The 20259-nt window shown below is 38.9% G+C and overlaps 2 protein-coding genes across 2 annotated transcripts in view; both read right to left on the bottom strand.

Moving 5' to 3' along the window:
* kif7 (kinesin family member 7) overlaps window positions 1–20259 on the bottom strand; it is a 208171-nt gene that overhangs the window by 108173 nt on the left and 79739 nt on the right. The window lies entirely within an intron of this gene.
* The window catches only part of mrps11 (mitochondrial ribosomal protein S11), a 48234-nt gene that overhangs the window by 19037 nt on the left and 8938 nt on the right, over window positions 1–20259 (bottom strand). Inside the window, exons 3-5 of the mRNA XM_060940468.1 lie at window positions 15772–15870; window positions 9000–9129; window positions 90–155 (exon numbers count right to left, since the gene is read on the bottom strand). Of these exons, the coding sequence (XP_060796451.1) occupies window positions 90–155; window positions 9000–9129; window positions 15772–15870 (295 nt within the window). The remainder of the gene's footprint in view (window positions 1–89; window positions 156–8999; window positions 9130–15771; window positions 15871–20259) is intronic.

Here is a 20259-nt window from a genome sequence, read left to right as displayed (position 1 = left end):
CCCTATATTTATTGAGTTATATGAAAATTACATACACAGTTAACCTATACATGCACATCTAAATCAAGGTCAGAATTAGCAATACTCACCAAGCGCCCTGGACCAAGTCCTTTGACTATGACACGCACAAAGGTCACCCCCTTCGCCTGTGCCTTCTGTTACAAGGAAACAAATCACAAAGTAAGGCACTTGTTCTATTAACGGCTAATAAATGACAGGAGCAAAACAAAGCCATGGGGGGGAGTTGTGAGAGCTTGGGGGAAAAGACTGATTTAGACAATGCTGCTTGTGTCTGCACAGTAAATGAAGGGCTGTAAGAATAAAGTCATGCAGTTATTATCTGTGGAGCTGCAGTGTGGGGTTCTCATTAACTCCCCCGCCGCAGACGCTGATGAAATTATGATCACGCCGCTGAGGTAGCTCAGAAGGTGAAGGATAAATATAAATGAATGATATTTCTGTCCATCGGCCTAATTGTCTGATTTACGAGTGAATAAATTCAACGTACAGGAAACATCTTGATAGAAAAAAAAACATGCACATTTGAAAAAGTTGGCTGAGGTACTTCTGTCTGAGGAAAATCATACCGACTATAATAGATGGAGAAACACATCCTCTCACAAGGAGGCAAAAGAGGAAAACAAGCCTTAATCAGAAAGTCCAGTGCCATTGCTGTGCAATATATTACTGAGTAATTGTTATTGATACCACAGCGTTGTTTAGTTCACAGTTCTGATTGGTCAGAAGGCGTTGACTGATTCTCTTCAACAGTAACTTTGACAGTCGATGGGTTTCTGTTGCAGTTTTGCACAAAATAGAAGGAATGTTTTAAAATAAAAAGGTGACAAAATAATTGCTAATGGTCCGTGTTTCCAGTAAATGATGTGATTAAAGCTAGCGTTTCACCACTCACGATAGTCATTCCAAGTAAACATGGTGATGGATCTCCAAGACCTGATAAGTGCTGGCATGGTAATTTCACTGAGAAAAACATTGTCATTTTCAATTTTGCTAATTATGGCAGTGTTGAATCATCTGAAAAGCCACATCATTCAAGTGTATAAATTTCATGTTTTTTAGTTCGCAATTTCAAACCGCACAGTCCATCCATCCATTATCCATAGCCACTTATCCTGTACAGGGTCGCGGGCAAGCTGGAGCCGATCCCAGCTGATTATAGGCGAGAGGTGGGGTACACCCTGGACAATTCACCAGATCATCGCAGGGCTGACACAAAGAGACAGACAACAATTTATACTCACATTCACACCTACGGTCAATTTAGAGCCACCAATTAACCCACGCAGACACAGGGAGAACATGCAAACTCCACAAAGAACCCCCGTCGGCCACTGGGCTCGAACCCAGAACCTTCTTGCTGTGAGGCGACAGTGCTAACCACTACACCACCGTACCACTCATCAAACTGCACAGTAAGCAAGAAAATGGAAACCCACCTAACATTGGTTTATATTAATGTGGTCATTCTTATACGTTATCGCTTCTATAGGATCAACTTACATGAGGACTTACATGGCAGGTGCACCACATAAAATCTGTGTAATTTTTGATATGGTGATGTTTTCTTAATTTCGTATTTATGGAAGGAGCCTCCAGAGGCAGCAACAGTCACACAGTAAAAGGCCCAATCCCAATTCCCCCTTAGCCCTACCACTTGTCCCCATGCCTTTTTTTTATGCATTCCCATGTTGGGTCAAGTGTCCCATTTCTTTTGGGGATCGAGGGGTATTGCTCATCTAGCCCTCCAGATGGCCCTTGAAACAGAGTGTTTTCAGACACAGACTTCAAATGGAGAGGTGGAAATTTTTTTTCCTTTTTTCTTCCCTCTCCCCCTTCCCCCTCTTTTTTCTTTCTGTGTTTGTATTATTTGATGCTTGTTCTTTCTTTGAATGTTTTATCTGCCGGTTGTGGCGTAGCTCCAGACCCAGTTTTGGGCACTGGTTTCCTCAGGCCTTGGTCCGCCATGGGTTATGCGTGTTCTGCCTGCTTTGGACTGCAGTGAGCTTACTGTTCTCTTTAACATCGGAGTTGCCCAGTACTTCTGTGCTCGCTTTCTGGATCCATGACGTGGTGTTCCGAGCACTGTTGCCTGGTGGAGTCATGGTGGCTGTGCAGGCGGTGTGGGATTTACCCTCATGCACCTTTTGGTGGGATTGTGTGTAGCTACACCACTGGAGTTACACATCGTGACCCCTTTTGGTGGATTTTTTTTTTTTTTTTGTAATTATAAAGCGACCTTGGGTGCGAGAAATACGCTATACAAGTTAAACTTATTAATTCCCAGAATGTTTTGCGAACTTATGGCAGTGTAACATGCACCATGGCTACCGGTGCAGGAAAGATGATGATGATGATGATATATATATATATATATATATATATATATATATATATATATATATATATATATCATGCAAAGGTTTTAAATTGGTTAGAATATTTTAATGTAGGTACAAAGGAACATGTAATTGGACCATTATAACAACCATCTCAGAAAACTCGTTATTCATGAGACCAATAGAACTTTGTGTAAACAGAGTTTATTCAGCTCAGTCCACTTAAAACGCTCAGCATAAAGTCCATTCTACACATATTTCCAGGAAAAATAGAGGAATTTGGTTTTGATAAATTTTAGAAATGGTAAAATAAGTTGCTTTTAACTTGAGAGGTTCCCTTTGAAGTAAATCAACAAAAAACCAGTTGGTTTGAACTCCAGCTGACACTGATGTTGTCCACATGAGTGCCACATCTGTCCAATCAGCAGCTCTGCTTTACACTCACACACAGCACAGATGCACCCCTTCTCTCACCCATTCTCTCCTCTTCATTATTCTGCCCAGCCTCTCTCTCACTTTGTTCCCCCCCTTTACTGCCTACCTGCTTATTTCACAAGATTTATTTTTCCTCTTTGTTAGATTTTCCTCATTTTCTCCTACTGTACACCGCTCATTCTCCCTCTTCCTTTCTGTCTTTCCACCTTCACCAGTCTCTTTTCTCATTTTCTTTCATTTTTCTCACCCTGTCTACGATGACCTTTACTCCTTTTTTTTTTTATTTTTTGCATACTGCAAAGACGACTGTGCCTGCCTTACACAACATCATAATCAGTATATGCCTCTTACATCCCTCATTCAATCGGTTCCTACACCCACTGAGTTTAATGTGGTGCTTGTCTATTAACTAAATAAACAATAAACAAGTAATTCACAGTATAGTGTGTGAAATTTCTTTCTTTCTTCCTTTTTTAATTAAAGCCTTAAGTAACTATTAAAAAAAAAAAAAGCATATGGGCTCAACACATTACTAAAAGGAACAGTGGCGCCATCCAGTGGACAACACACTGCTAAATCAGAGTTAAGAGAATGGACAGTGTATAAACAGCAAGTTCCTCTGTTGTGTCAAATTTTAGTTTTGAAAAAACACAAAGAATTAACAAGACCCTATTACTTTTCAATAGCAAATGTAGGTAGCGCTACACCTGGCCTACAATAAGATTTTTTTTTTCTGTTCTGTTTTTGTGAAACGTCCCCACACTAATGCATTAAAACAATCCTGGCTGACTTTAACAAAAGTAGGCATTTACACAAACTCTCAACAGCAAATATAAAAGGTTTACATCTGCTGTTCTTTAAGCAACATCATACTCGGTTGTGTCGTTAAACTGAATATCAACTCGGCTGTGATTTGGGTGTAGGCATGAGGCTGTAGCTAATTACAGCCGTACTGATATCCAGTACAAGAGCACAACCAAATGTGAGTGTGATATTACTTTTATACAACGGTTCTATGAACAAGAAATTAATATAGAGTAAGTGACCCTTTGGACACAATATGGCCAAATGTTCTGTTTATTTTTGCTCTGTTTATTTCTAGCGGAAATAGATCCTGAAACAGTTACACTCGCATTATAACACACCGGCTAGCTGGATAGCTCACACTGATTTGTACATTCCTATTAAAGGTGCTACGGGTATAATTGGCATCCCATCTTCCTTTTCATCTTCATCTGACGCGCTTTTATATTTTATTTTAAGTCAAAAGTTATACTCCTGAAAAGTATCATGCCCTCTGATGATGTCACTAGCTACCGTTTCAAACTATGAAGTGGAATTTTATGGAGCGAACACAAATGAGCAGATTGACACACACAGTGAAACGTCCCGGTGCCATGTGCGAAATATCATCACTTTTGGAACACAGTTCGACCAATCAAGTTAGTGAACCAGAACTATCTATCTTCTATTATGCATACAATTATTTGTGTATTAAAAGTTAAAGAATCCTGTACAGTAAATCTACATCCGAACTGCATATTGGTTTAGTTGAAAGTTAAATACAGTATTGCTTGTGCACTATTCTACACTGAGGAGATCATTTTTAAATTCGGTGTTGTGTTTGAATTCTGTTTTTTTGTGTAGTTGTATTGTGATTGTTTTGTATACGAATTAAAAAAAAAGTTAAATATACGGTAGTATTGCTTGTGCACTATTCTGCACTGAGATCATTCAGTTGTTTTGTACTGATTCCTAAGAAATGATCTATATTTTACACACACACACACACACACACACACACACACACACACACACACACACACACACACACACACAGAGTACTGTGCAAAAGTCTTAGACACATATAAAGAAATGCAGTAGACCAAAAATAGCTTAAAAATAATGAAATGAAATGCTTCAACATTTAATTAAAAAAAAAAACCACAAGGGCGGCACGGTGGTGTAGTGGTTAGCGCTGTCGCCTCACAGCAAGAAGGTCGGGGTTCGAGCCCCGTGGCCGGCGAGGGCCTTTCTGTGTGGAGTTTGCATGCTCTCCCCGTGTCCGCGTGGGTTTCCTCTGGGTGCTCCGTTTTCCCCCACAGTCCAAAGACATGCAGGTTAGGTTAACTGGTGACTCTAAATTGACCGTAGGTGTGAATGTGAGTGTGAATGGTTGTCTATGTGTCAGGCCTGTGATGACCTGGCGACTTGTCCAGGGTGTACCCCGCCTTTCGCCCGTAGTCAGCTGGGATAGGCTCCAGCTTGCCTGCGACCCTGTAGAACAGGATAAAGCGGCTAGAGATAATGAGATGAGATGAGATAAAACTATAAACAGCATTAAGCCATAATAAATGAAACAAAGTCAATATTTGGTGTGAGATGACCCTTTGCTTTAAAAAAAATAAAAAAAAGCAGTCTCAGGTACAATGAGTGCAGTTTGATAAGAAAATGAGCTACAGGTTTTATGGAGCGTTTTACAGAACCAGCCACAGTTGTTCTGGATACTTTAATGGTCACATTTGCTTTTTCATTTTGCACCAAACCCTGCAACCTTCATTATGTTTTCTTTTTCAATCTGAAAAGTGCTCTCTTATGGAGTATGCTGCTCAGATACAAACATTTTTTTCTGTAACATTTAATTTTGTGCTGGAAAACGAACGTTTGGAACTCTACATTTTTTTTTACTGACTCAGTAATGTAGAAGTCAGAAAACAGAAATCTATAACAAAGCTTGTATGAGGAAAAAAAATAGGGTGCCTCTATCTATCTATCTATCTATCTATCTATCTATCTATCTATCTATCTATCTATCTATCTATCTATCTATGCGATTCTATAATTTGGGGTACATTCCATGTCTGCTGATGTTTACTGATGTTTCTGACTATTAAAAATCTTTTTTTTCTCTGGAATTTCACATTTTAAGCATGTATACACATCATGCAATTTAACTATAAAAACATTTAACATATTTTTTGATTATTAGTAATTAAAATCTATCATGATATTCTTAGAGTTTTCATTTTTTCCATGTCCGATTTCCTGTTTCACTATTTTGTGTTCAAAATAAAGCATTAAAAAACATCAAAGTCAATAATATTATTTTATAATGTTCTTAAGGGTGTTAAGTACTAGCAGAAAATAATAATTTCATATTACATTTTAACATCTTAATACTTAAAATATTAATTTTACCGCTGTCCGCAAAATTTATGTCAACTAAGCCCATGCTTACATTAGACCGTATCAGCGGATCATCAGATTAACGTTTTTAAAACGATTAGTGTGCACACAGCAACACCAATACACGATTCGCGTGCACACAGCAACACCAATACACGGATACGCTCGGCTCCGCAGGCATCCTGCGCTCCAAATCACTCCGCCCTGAACAGCGAGTGCCCTCTGGAGGGTGCGCACTCCGGCCCTGCGCAGCTCACAGAGCGCGCGAGTGAAGTGCACGAGCAGTGATTCGGGACTGAGCCGCTGTGTGTGTGATCCCAGCGCATATCACTTACCACTTGCAAGTGGAAGGATGGCAAGCCTAAAGACAATCATAACTACACAATGGGCAGTATTTGCATCAGTATTTGCAGTATTTTCATACTTTTATACTCTTTAATGAAAGGTGATACAAGGCGGAAGTCCGCGCCGTTTTTCAGCAGTCGCGTCACATGACCAACGCCAGCGAATCAGGAAGGTGGATGTCACAGTGACGTTGTCCAATGACGACGCCAGCTAGAGCTCAGCACAGCGTATCCGCGTATCTCAATGTTTACACAGCACCGGAGCTGACACGATCTGGATTGAATACGTGGATGCTGGCGGATTCCCGTTTCCAGGCGGTTTAATGTAAACGGACAGTGCATCCGCGAAGAAAACGAGACAGATAGGGTCTAATGTAAACTTGGCCTAAGTTACTAACAAGACTCCCTCGCTGAAACCCAAAAATGGTTTGCTCCAACACCATGTGACCAGCCCTGTGTGGTGACGCCTTCCTCTCTGGCGGGCATTTTGAATGCATCATGGTGAGTCTCCTCTAATTTTCTTCAATATTTGATCTAAAATTACATATGGTCTGGGAGCATATTAATTAAGCGTCAACTAAGTTACTCATATAATCATGGGTTTTGATGTTTCAATATTTTAATTAACTTACCTGATTAAAAAAGCTGTTAACCTCTTTAAGAAAATGCCATGTGCTTAGCAATGCTACATTAGCTAAGGAAGTTATGAGACAAAACATGGAAATTGTCAACTAAGTTACCTGTCATCTAAGTTACACAGACTGGGTAACTTAGTTGACAGGCAACTCCAGTGCTCTCTGACATCAGTAATTTTCACTACATCATTGTCATTATCAGTCTGCCTATCTCAATGAATACTGTAGTTAATAGAGTGCATCTTACTTTTTCACTATACAAGTTAATTTAGTATTTTAAAATCTATTTGACCGGGTGCTCCGGTTTCCCCCACAGTCCAAAGACATGCAGGTTAGGTTAACTGGTGACTCTAAATTGACCGTAGGTGTGAATGTGAGTGTGAATGGTTGTCTGTGTCTATGTGTCAGCCCTGTGATGACCTGGCGACTTGTCCAGGGTGTACCCCGCCTTTCGCCCGTAGTCAGCTGGGATAGGCTCCAGCTTGCCTGCGAGCCTGTAGAAGGATAAAGCGGCTAGAGATAATGAGATGAGAAATCTATTTGAAATAGGTGTCAGCAGCTGAAAAACAGCGCAAATACAGGGCTCGAAGAGATGCTGATCCAGCAAGAAGGGCAGCATATTTGGAGAAGCAAAGACAGGCATGGCACAGGCTAAGGGCACAGAGAAAGGTGAAAACTGTTGGAATGATGAGTGAGAGAGAGAAGAGAAGCAAGAGGGCCTATTGGAGGAAGGCGCAGAAGGAAAGCAGGGAAAGAAAGACGAAACTTCAGTATCGGGATGTCAGTTGCCCTTGTACCACTAGGCAAAGTTTTGAATGCAGATGTGATGGCACACATGACTTTGCCTTTGATGTTGAACACACAGCTACATTAGTCCCTCAAACACACAAAGCAGCAGCATGTGAAATTCCTTGGGGTCCTGATCTAATTGGAGAATGGTGTGTTGTAAGATACGAAGGGGACATTTACCCTGGGATAATTCAGGACATCATGGAAACCCATGTACAGGGTGAAGTGCATGAGTAACATTGGAGTAAACCGTTTCTCCTGGCCACTCAGAGAGGATGTGCTATGGTACCTGTTTGAGGATGTGTTGAGAATGATTCTACTGATGATTACTACTGATATTTTACTGTAACTGAGTTGCAGTTACATGGTTACTGTTGCTTATTTCCTTGTCACTGTTTTATCCATCACCTTGCCTATGAATTTACTTAAATGATCTTTCATTAAATTTCATACTACCTTAAAATAACATGGTACTGGTTGTTTAATGTGTCCTGTCAACCAAGTTACTTGTGTCAACCGCATTACCTCCATCGTCAACTAAGTTACACTTACATTTGTCAAGTTAAAAGAATGAAAATGAGGTCTATAACATAACTTGATGATTGGTATAGATGTGACCAGTTGTGAACTTTGGCAGCCTTTTCTTTAAATTGTGAAAATGACTGGTATGGCATTTTTGTAAATGAAAAAATCATGGTCCTAATAACAGTTGTAGTCGAATTACTTACATACTGGGGGAAATTTAAATGAATAAAATATTTTTTTTTAATATTGTATATCTGGCAGAAAAGACTAAATATGTCTTCAAATCTAATTTTACTTTAAGTGTAAGATTCCGCCAAATTGATTGAAATCATATCAGTTTGTCCGTAACTTAGTTGACAAGCTCGGAAGGAAAAACATTTTATTTCATTAAAATTAGAAAAAATGGTTAATGATTAAGCTTTGCAACAACTGGATATGTTACCCTGAAGGATTATGCTAACTTGTAAGACTGGTTGATTCACTGAAAAACAATATGTTTTTTTATTTTTTTCTTACGGTGAAATGTACCCCAAATTATAGAATCACCCATATATATATATATATATATATATATATATATATATATATATATATATATATAATACACACACTATCTGCAAATTGTACATTATGCAACATTCATTATGCTAAATAAAGTGGATGCTAAATTTGCTAGGAAACTTGATCAAGCTAATGGGGCAATTTCATCTTGACTGAACACATCTTACCGCAGCAGCTGAGATGCCGGTGGTCTGGGCCGCAATTGGAGTGGACTTTTTTATATTACGGAAGCCCTCTGTCCCACACGAGGTTCTGGCCATGGACTGACCCTCGCTGTCCGTCACTTGGATGTGAGTGCTGCAGAAAAGAAGGAGAATTTGATCAAAGGTCCTCTTTCAGACCCCGGCTTCAGCTGCCTGATTCTCTAGCTACCACCAGGACCTATAATACACTTATCCAAGTTACATTTATGAATTCAGCAGATGCTTTCATCCAAAGTGATTTAGAAACTGAGACAAGGTGAGAAGTTGTGGGTTAAGGGTCTTGCTCAAGGGGCTTTCTGAAGGCTCTGGGATTTGAACTTACAGGCTTCTGATTATGAGCTCAATTTCAGTGCCTGTGTACTTCAACAGGAGAGCAAAGGTTTCAGGTATATTGTAAGATTACAATGATCTTTTTTTGATAGACATGTTGCACTTAGCCTTTACAGAAACAATTTTTTATTTTGCCTTAGAATGTTTAAAAGACAGCTTAAAAAAAAAAACCACCTTTTCAGCCTTGGTAAGTTAAATCCATGTTCAAATGGTCTGTATTAACAGCTTTTAGTTACGATAGGATTAAAAAAAAATACTACTGAAGCAGGGCAATAAATTATATTTTTTTTTTGTGGTCCCGTTTCCATCAAATCGTGCGTTCTGATTGGCTGGTGAGCGGGTCCATATCCTACAATACAGACCCCGGTTACGGACCTCTGGCGACTCGCTCATTCACAACAACAACAAAACACGGTAGCAATTTTTGTCAACATTTATTTTCGCATTTCTCAGGAGAATAGCATTAATTTTACATCATGGATAGTAATAATGACAGTCTTCACAGTGAAAGCGAGTTTTACTACCCTGAGCAGGGCTTGACATTAACGGTTGTCCGCTTGTCCGGGACAAGTGATACTTAATGTCGGACAAGTTCATCGTCTCCGTTACTTGTCCGATCGGACAAGTGCCAAAATACGCCGATATTCGGGTTACATATCAAATTTATCAGTTTATTCACATGATTTCCGAAGCATCTCACTCGACATATTGTTTTGATGAATTGCCGGATGTTTCTATTCAGAAAGAGCGATGTGCGCATGCACAACATTCCACTTGCGAAACCGGCCAATACCGCTTCGTGTATTTGAGCTGAAAAGTAAACGGTCGTTTATGATCGGTTTTAATCGTGCCATACAAGTGGATTTGTTGACATTTCTGTTGGCGGGATCATTATTCAACTGTATATTTACGTTGAGTATGTGGTAATTTCCAAATCTTTGAATTGTTGTTGATGGTGTTCATTATATAGCCGAGCGTGTGTGGCGGGGAACGTGCGCCTGCATGCGTGTGAATTGACAGGGAGTGAGGTAGGAGTAGGGAAAGTTATCTATGAAATACCAAGCTGTCAAATGGCTGCTAATTAGGTTACCGGCTGTATTAATTAACTAATTATAATGGGAGTTTAGGAATTTGAAACAGGGCTCTATAATTTAGATATAAATTATGGATTATTTGAAATGATCTTTTTTTGACCATTAAATACCATACAGGAGCCACACTGAATAATTAGACAACAATAATTAATCAGTGGAGGATATATATTCAAAATTAATAATTTAAAAATGAAAACATATATATAATTTTAATTTTCTGGTTTTCAATTTCTCATAAATAAATTAATGATTGATGGAGTCCAATTAATGGAGCAGAACTAAAGGGTTGATAGATGAAGATGAATAGAAACTTTATTTGTATCCATTCATCTGTGAGTCAATAGAGGTGTGGAGGTTTTCATAAGATATATTATCTTGTCATTTGATAACTAGATTTCAGTGTATAATAAATCAGTGATTTACAGCATTAATCAGTCAATTTTGTTATCAGTTGTTTTTATTTGTAGCATTGTTGTTTGTTTCTCTTGTCCAAACTAGTGGTATCTCATCAAGTCATAAATTTTATGATAATGTTACTTTTTGTGATATTTGTTACTGAACTGCAGAGTACTGATCTGTGTGTATATAATGGTTAGTGTTTCTGGATTTCATAGTATAGTTATTTTGTTCTTAATTTTATGTTCATAATTTCTATTCTATTGGAATATATTGCTTCTGAACTTCAGCATAATAATTGGTGAACTAGACCGGACAATTCCCCGGGGGAAATTGTGAGAGGATGCAGTGCGCGAAGCAATTCGGTCACGCATGTTTGCAGGCCGTGAATGTGTGACCCGCAATGATGTTTCAATGCAATGATTATGTGTGTGCTTGAGACAGCAGCCGTCATGAAGAAGAGCTATTCAAGAGTATAAACAAAGTGACTACAGGCGGAAATTAGCATGTACTGCTATAACCTGGGACAGACATCTGTCCTTACCACAAGGATAATGTTTAATTTGTGCACTGTCACTTTTAAAAATAAAATAAACTCTAAACTCTAAGAAGAGTGTTTGTAGTTTGTATGTACGAACAGAAGTGTTCCTAATAAAGTGGGCGGCTAAGGTGAAGTGTCATGCCGACCGAGGCTGTTTTTTTTTTTTCACAAAAAAAAAAAGAAATTCACAAAATTCTTTCACAGTGAGCGCTAGAAGGGTCTCCTGAATAGACTGATGTAATTTTTTGTCTGTAGTGTTAAAAATGAGAGACTTTTCTGTCACTTTTATAATGGGTGTCAATGAGCTAAGACACACAAGGTATGGAGTTTTGTGCCGTTTTTCATGAAGGACCAGGCCTCGAACAATGACAAATAACTCGACAACGGAAGCAGCTATTCACAAAATTCTTTCACAGTGAGCGCTAGAAGGGTCTCCTGAATAAAATGATGTATTTTTTTGTCTGTAGTGTTAAAAATAATGACACTAGAGCAAGTTAAAAATGAGTGACTTTTCTGTCCCGTTTATAATGGGTGTCAATGAAGCCTCTCGGCTGCACTCTTCTCAGTTTGAGGCTTCTCATTCAAAAACTGTAAATCCTATCGTTTAGTTAGACACATTGTGTGAATCAGGACAAGTTTTCCTACTACTTTTGAGAAAATCATGTCTGTAGAGTGAAATTTGTGGCTGAAAACACAGTTTAAGTGAGAAAGTTTGACCTTTTTTTTCAAGCTGTCTACACTCTAGGGTTAACGAGCTTCACTGGTGTGTAACGCAATAGACACCCATTCAAAAGCCGGATTTTCTCCTGGAACCCACATGGCGTTTGAGCCGGGACTGATCCGAAAGTGTAGAACCTAGCAGAAAAGTTGAATGCCAGATCCACAGAGGAGAAGTTTTCCTACGTTTTAGAGTTTGAATCACGTCTCTAGGTGAAAGCATGCCAGAGCAGTGGATGTTTGAAAAAGTGCTTTTTTTTCAATTAATTCCATAGAAATGAATGGGGTTTTTTGGGGCGATTTTTTCGCGACTACGTCGCAAAAAAATCGTATTCTGTAGAGAAAAGTAAAAGCATAGCGAGTCCGATCGAGCCGCATGTTTTGATATATTGTTTGTCTGTGTGCGACGTATGGTTATTGAGTTATTTGAAATCAAAATTTGCGTAGGAGGAAGAAGAATACGGAAGAAGAAGAAGAAGAAGAAGAAACACGTAGAAGAACAATAGTTGCAGTGCTTTGCACTGCAACCTATGGGCTCCCCTAGGGGAGCCCATAGGTTGCTGTGCAGTAGCACTGCATCCTAATTATGGTATCAGTCAGTCTGTTTTACTATATTTTTGAACTTTTGCCTCAGTATATCAAGTATTGATTACTTTTGATTCATAGATATTACGCATATGTTGTGAATTCGGAAACAAATGCCATAAAGATTGTTGGGTTACAAATAGTTTGTGGGTTTTTTTCCCCTTTCTCAAATATTTCTTCGGACAAGTCAACTTCACATTCGGACAAGTAAATTTCCTTTCAACTTGCCCGACAGGACAAGCGGTTTCAAAAGTTAATGTAGAGCCCTGCCTGAGGAAGAAGAAATAAAACATTGCAGGAGAAAGCTAAAAACCTGTAACTGTTGCTAACGCTGAGCAAAAACATGGCTGAATCCTGAATGACTCAATTTTGTATAAATAGGGGACTACATAGGCAGCAAAATGTAGTTTTTTTTCCTGCCATGGAAGTGCACTTGTGTACTGAGGAGGAAGCAATTTGCATTACAGCCGTGAATGAGGATTCAAAATGGTGGCTCGACTCGGTTTTCCCTTTTGGGTGCTCTCGTTTTCTGTTCAAATTTGGTAAAGAAAAAAATAAATATATTATTTACCAGCTTAAGGTTGGTCCGTATGGTGAAATACCGTGACCTCGGCCAGTACTTTCAAGACCTCGGTCACGGTATTTCACGATACGGACCTCCCAGTTGGTAAATAATATATATTTCTTTTAATAAGGGATATCGAGTTGAAATTTTGTACATCAGTTCAGATACATTAATCATTACCATCGGGTCCCAACTTCTTTAGGCACCAATAAATAAATAAATAAATAAATAAATAAATCTGTAGCTTTAATTAATAAGTAAATAAATAATAATTTAAAAAAATACTCGGTCAGTTTTACTATTTGGTGAACATTATGTGGTTTGGGACACAGCTGTGAATTCTACCTGAATGTGTGCACTAGTAGCCAGGGGATTAATGTGCAAAATGGAGAATGACACACAACATTACAAAATGTCCTTCAGGTGCCTCACACAGGCATTTTTCTACGAAAGAGGAAACATTTTCAGAATCTTACATCCTGTATCTTTGACAAATAAAATTCTTTAGTCATTAATCGAATACTAAAATTCAGAGACGTTTGTCAGGCTCAAAATGGACACTGATTTTTGACCATGTTTCCACATTTTGTTTTTACAAGCAAATTAAATCTGGATGGATAAATTACATTATTCTAAGCTACGTAATCTATGTGCTTTCAATAGGGAGTATGTCTCATTGTGGAAGAAAAAAAAATCCCATTTTTAGTTCACACTGCCTTTAAACATCCTGTAGCATATTTTAAAGGTGGTACGTAGATGTTACCAAGTGAAATGTTTTTCAGCGTAATTTATAGAGGATATTAGTCAGTGACACAAAGGTATGAAGTTTATGTTCGAGTGGTGAACATATTTAGGAGTGAGTGAAGCAAATGAGTGAAAATGTTTTCAACACCAGAAGATAAACTTCATATCTTCACCCCACCGTGTAATGTTCTTTATATTATGTGGACTGAACCACAAAAAAAATGCAAGTTAATCAAAAGAATTTTAATTTTGAATCGGTTCACCATTTTGACAATGCACATCCAGTCAGCGGGAAAACACTGGGAGTGACATCATCGGAGTGAAATATCAGGAATTATAATACATACAGGACACTTTTTCGATGGAATAAAAACATGTATTCTATTCCCTCCTAGCAGGTTTCATTCATTTCTTTTTGACAGCATTCAATATTATTAGCATATCGCGTATCCTACGTGTATTACATCACTCTACCCAACGGAGAATGAGCATTGAACATGGTTTATGATATTGCATGATTGTCAAGACAACATGACGTCACATGTCGGAGCTGATGTAAATATTCAATGAGAAAATTTTCTGCTGCGCATGCACAGAAGCATTTCTTTGTTCACCAGGAAAGAGAAAGATGCGTTGAACACCTGAAAGGCTCCCAAAACTTCATTAGGTATTCTTCATGCATATTTACAAGAGAAAAACATACAAATGGACACCAAAAAACTGGAAGAGAGAGTCTGTATGTACTATAACAACAACAACAATAATATTGGCTGGCTTTTTTTGTGGTATATCAGATATATTCCATTCACTCGTCTTTGACTTGTTCAGTATCATGCTAGCTGAAGGGAATATATGATATACCACTCAACACCAGCCAATATCATTTAAACATATCACTAAGATCTGTGATGCATTTCGTATGAAAAAAATACGAGTGTTTCAGCACAAGAAGATAAACTTCCTATCTTCAAGCCAATGCGTGATTTTCTTTTTGTTGTATCGCCACAAACAAGAAGTTCCCAAATTTATCAAAACAATTCATCGATTTCCTCACGAATGACATATAGAGATTTATGTCACAGTTTTGGTTCTCCATGTCCCGGATGTAGCTTGTATAAAAAAAAAAAATTAAAAAAAAAAAAAACACGAGTGGTGAATTTCCCAGTAAAACTCTCGTTTCCATATAATATATACACTGGTATTAAGAGTGCACCATGGCACCTCTAAACCAGAACAAGTTTGCAAGTGTTCAGCAGTCAAAAATCCTCATGTGCTATAGCAAGCTATAACTGGCAAACACAAGCACATACCCAGGAGTGAGGAACTCAACTGCCCTTTATTTTTAGTGTAAGGATTCATGGGGGAATACGGGAATGTGTGTGAGAGAACGAGCGAGTGCATGCGCAAGAGAATCAGGTGCAGTGATGCCCTCCAGGTGCTGTGATGCCAGGAGGGCGCACACACACACACACACACACACACACACACACACTCTCTCTTTCCCATATTCCCCCATGAATCGTTACACTAAAAATAAAGAGCACTTGAACTCCTCACTCCTGGGTATGTGCTTGTGTTTTCCAGTTATAGCTTGCTGTAGTGGTTGAGAATTTGGGCACGAACATGGCAACTTCCCCGATGGTGCTGAAAAGACAGCTCTGCATTCTGCACTAGTGTTTTGGACAGTAGAGTGAAGTGCGAAGTGATGTAAACACAAAGAGTTTCTTGAGCCACTGTCAGAGTGCTGAAAATGCAGTAACTTACTTGTTATAAGTGGCTTTTATGTGAACTACTGGTAATTCTTCAAACTTTTTGCCGCCCCATCTTAAACCGCTGTCCTGGCCTGGAAAGGGAGGATAAAAACTGGGGGGGGAATGAATGAGACGTTATTTAGGCATGCAAAGAAAAATAATGCACACTGCACTGTATTATTAGAATTAGACATGTTCTATTATTTATAAATAAACATGCAGTATTTCTTTAATTTCCTTACCCACAGTACATGCAGTCTGTAAGTAATTGGTTATTTTTAACACTGAAATTAAACAATCTAACATTGTATTTTTACATCTAATCTTATTAAACCAATTAAGTTAAAATGAGCTAGCAACAAAAATGCCCTCCCAACTAGTATTTAACTATTTTGTAAAATTCAGCACTGCTTACTACAGTAAATATACAATAAGATATTTATCAGTAACCACTGCTTAATGTCCATGTACTACTCATGTTCCAGGATTATTAATAAAAATAAAACATGAGCATGAAGAGACACTTCAAGGTGTGAAGACACCATCACCAGTCTCTATTTTTTCCTCTCACATGAAGTTGAGAATACAAAAAAAATTCAGCTCGTCATTTTTCTGAAAAATCACGAAGCACAAATCCCTCTTTCCTGAATACTTACATGTTGTAGAAAACTTAAAGAAACTGTACCTCTCTGACTGTCACAAAGTGAGGACACCTTGTAAAAAAAATAGGCACCCAATGGGTACATGTGGCTACAGCTTATAAATAAAATTGTTTTCTGATCCCATGTCCATACAGTAAATATAGCATATATATGTTATTAATTCTCCTTGCCTCATCTCTTGCAAGCATCACCAAGCGGTGAGCAGCATCAGGGCTTGGAGTATTTTGGTTACCAATTTTGTTTACTGTGCTTTGTTCAAAATACAGTGCTGTGAACTAGATCTATTTTCAAAATGGTAAGAAAGCACTTGTTCATTAATTATCTTAGAAGCATTATTTAGTACTATTGAGCACATTTTGTTTCACAAGTGTAGTGTAAAGACTCTAAAATAAATAATTAAATTTAAACATTAAAGCGAATAGCAGAAGTTTGACCAATTACAGTATACTTTTAACTTTTACTCTTAGTTTTCACGAAGGAGCTGATTTATTCCCACATGGGACTTTTGTAATTGCAAACCGAGCGGCTTGCTCAAAAAATTCCAACGTCGTCTTTGCTGCCTCGAGTTTTTGTTGAATGGCTGGAATTCTTGGCGTAAATATCTGCCAAAAAGCTTAAAACACCTTACAAAACCTTTCATTTGCCCTGTCAGAAGGACCAAACAAAAGCTGTGATAATCAAAAGGTTAATTTTCTTAAAATAAAAACACCACTTACTTGATATTGAATCAGTAGCCTTGATGAACCACGAGGTGAATTTCGTTTATCTTTTTATCTGCCGATTATCTTCCAATACTACGAAGTTATAACAAGGTCTCTCTTATTTCGTTTCTGGTTCTGATTAGTTCCGAAGTTTATCAAGAAGTAGAACAGGTAATTGAACTCGATCAGGATAAGTGCTGGTTGGTTACAAAGTTTCGCTATTGTTACACTCAGGCCAAGTTTACAATAGACCGTATCTGTCTCGTTTTCTTCGCGGATGCACTGTCCGTTTACATTAAAACGCCGGGAAACGGGAATCCGCCAGCGTCCACGTATTCAATCCAGATCGTGTCTGGTCCGGTGCTGTGTAAACATTGAGAATACGCGGATACGCTGTGCTGAGCTCTAGCTGGCGTCGTCATTGGACAACGTCACTGTGACATCCACCTTCCTGATTCGCTGGCGTTGGTCATGTGACGCGACTGCTGAAAAATGGCGCGGACTTCCGCCTTGTATCACCTTTCATTAAAGAGTATAAAAGTATGAAAATACTGCAAATACTGATGCAAATACTGCCCATTGTGTAGTTATGATTGTCTTTAGGCTTGCCATCCTTCCACTTGCAAGTGGTAAGTGACGCGCATGCCCAATATGCACTGAGATCACACACACAGCGGCTCAGTCCCGAATCACTGCTCGTGCACTTCACTCGCGCGCTCTGTGAGCTGTGCAGGGCCGGAGTGCGCACCCTCCAGAGGGCAGTCGCTGTTCAGGGCGGAGTGATTTGGAGCGCAGGATGCCTGCGGAGCCGAGCGTATCAGTGTATTGGCGTTGCTGTGTGCACGCGAATCGTGTATTGGTGTTGCTGTGTGCATGTTAATCGTTTTAAAAACGTTAATCTGATGATCCGCTGATATGGTCTAATGTAAACCCCACCTCAATCTTACAACACGATGCCATACAGTGCCTTGCAAAAGTATTCATCCCCCTTGGTGTTTATCCTGTTTTGTTACATTACAAGCTGGAATTAAAATGGATTTTGAGGGGGTTAACACCATTTGATTTACACAACATGCCTACCACTTTAAAGGTGCACATTTTTTTTTTTTATTGTGACACAAACAATAATTAAGATGAAAAAACAGAAATCTGGAGTGTGCATAAGTATTCCCTTCCAAGTCAATACTTTATAGAGCCACCTTTTGCTACAATTACAGCTGTAAGTCTCTTGGGGTACAGTGGTGCTTGAAAGTTTGTGAACCTAGGGCTGTGCAATATATCGAATATATTCGATATATCGCCGAAAAGTCTGTGTGCGATACATAAAAATGATGTTTTGCAGATCTCTCTCTTCTCTCCCTCAAGCTCTCTCTCTATTGTGAATGTTCCAGTGGTTCTCAGTAGTCAGGTTAATAGCTTGGAGATCTATTTTTTAAAAAAATAATTTAATGAAAGAGCACTTTTCTTATTTAGGCTAAATGTCTTTCTCAGTGTTGAGCTTGCACTTTATTGGTTTGAGCTCTGAGCAGCTCTGTATTGTATTGCCCCTTTGTTGCAATTTTCAAGATTGTTTTTGCAGTTTGTGCCAAATCTTTGTTGAATAAAAATAGTCTTATTTCAATTCAATTGTGATTAATCACGAACATGACAATTTAAAATGTGTTGTTGAAAACCACCTGTAAAGTTAACCAAGAATGTTATTTAATCTGCAGGGATTGTAGTGAAAACAGTAAAGAGTAAAAGTTAGATTTCATGGGGTCCTTTAGAGGAGATTTAAATATATCGAGATATATATCATATATCGTGAAATGGAGAAAATGTATCGGGATATTCATTTTTTCCCATATCGCACAGCTCTATGTGAACCCTTTAGAATTTTCTATATTTCTGTATAAATATGACCTAAAACATCATCAGATTTTCACACAAGTCATAAAAGTGGATAAACAGAACCCAGTTAAACAAATGAGACAAAAATATTATACTTGATCATTTATTTATTGAGGAAAATGATCCAATATTACATATCTGTGAGTGGCAAAAGTATGTGAACCTTTGCTTTCAGTATCTGGTGTGACCCCCTTGTGCAGCAATAACTGCAACTAAACATTTCCAGTAACTGTTGATCAGTCCTGCACACTGGCTTGGAGGAATTTTAGCCCATTCCTCCGTACAGAACAGCTTCAACTCTTGGATATTGGCGGGTTTCCTCACATGAACTGCTCGCTTCAGGTTCTTCCTTCGGCGGTATGGTGGTGTAGTGGTTAGCACGGTCGCCTCACAGCAAGAAGGTTCCGGGTTCAAACCCAGTGGCTGGCGAGGGCCTTTCTATGTGGAGTTTGCATGTTCTCCCCGTGTCTGCGTGGATTTCCTCCGGGTGCTCCGGTTTCCCCCACAATCCAAAGACACGCAGTTAGGTTAATGTGGGGTGGCCTTGGGCTGAGGTGCCCTTGAGCAAGGTACCTGACCCCTGACTGCTCCCCGGGTGCTCTGGTGTGGCTGCCCACTGCATTGTGTGTGTGTGTGTGTGTGTGTTCTCTGCTTCAGATGGGTTAAATGCAGAAGATGAATTTCACTGTGCTTGAAGTGTGCATGTGACAAATAAAGGTTTCTTCTTTTCCACAACATTTCGATTGGATTAAGGTCAGGACTTTGACTTGGCCATTCCAAAACATTAACGTTACTCTTCTTTAACCATTCTTTGGTAGAACGACTTGTGTGCTTAGGGTCGTTGTCTTGCTGCATGACCCACCTTCTCTTGAGATTTGGTTCATGGACAGATGTCCTGACATTTTCCTTTAGAATTTGCTGGTATAATTCAGAATTCATTGTTCCATCAATGATGGCAAGCCGTCCTGGCCCAGATACAGCAAAACAGGCCCAAACCATGATACTACCACCACCATGTTTCACAGATGGGATAAGGTTCTTATGCTGGAATGCAGTGTTGTCCTTTCTCCAAACATAACGCTTCTCATTTAAACCAAAAAGTTCTATTTTGGTCTCATCTGTCCACAAAACATTTTTCCAATAACCTTCTGGCTTGTCCACGTGATCTTTAGCAAACTGCAGATGAGCAGCAATGTTCTTTTTGGAGAGCAGTGGCTTTCTCCTTGCAACCCTGCCATGCACACCATT

Source organism: Neoarius graeffei, chromosome 15 (assembly GCF_027579695.1).
Source record: "Neoarius graeffei isolate fNeoGra1 chromosome 15, fNeoGra1.pri, whole genome shotgun sequence".
Lineage (NCBI taxonomy): Eukaryota > Metazoa > Chordata > Actinopteri > Siluriformes > Ariidae > Neoarius > Neoarius graeffei.
The sequence above is the reverse complement of the archived record's forward strand: the minus strand, read 5'-3'. Positions and strand labels throughout refer to the sequence as shown.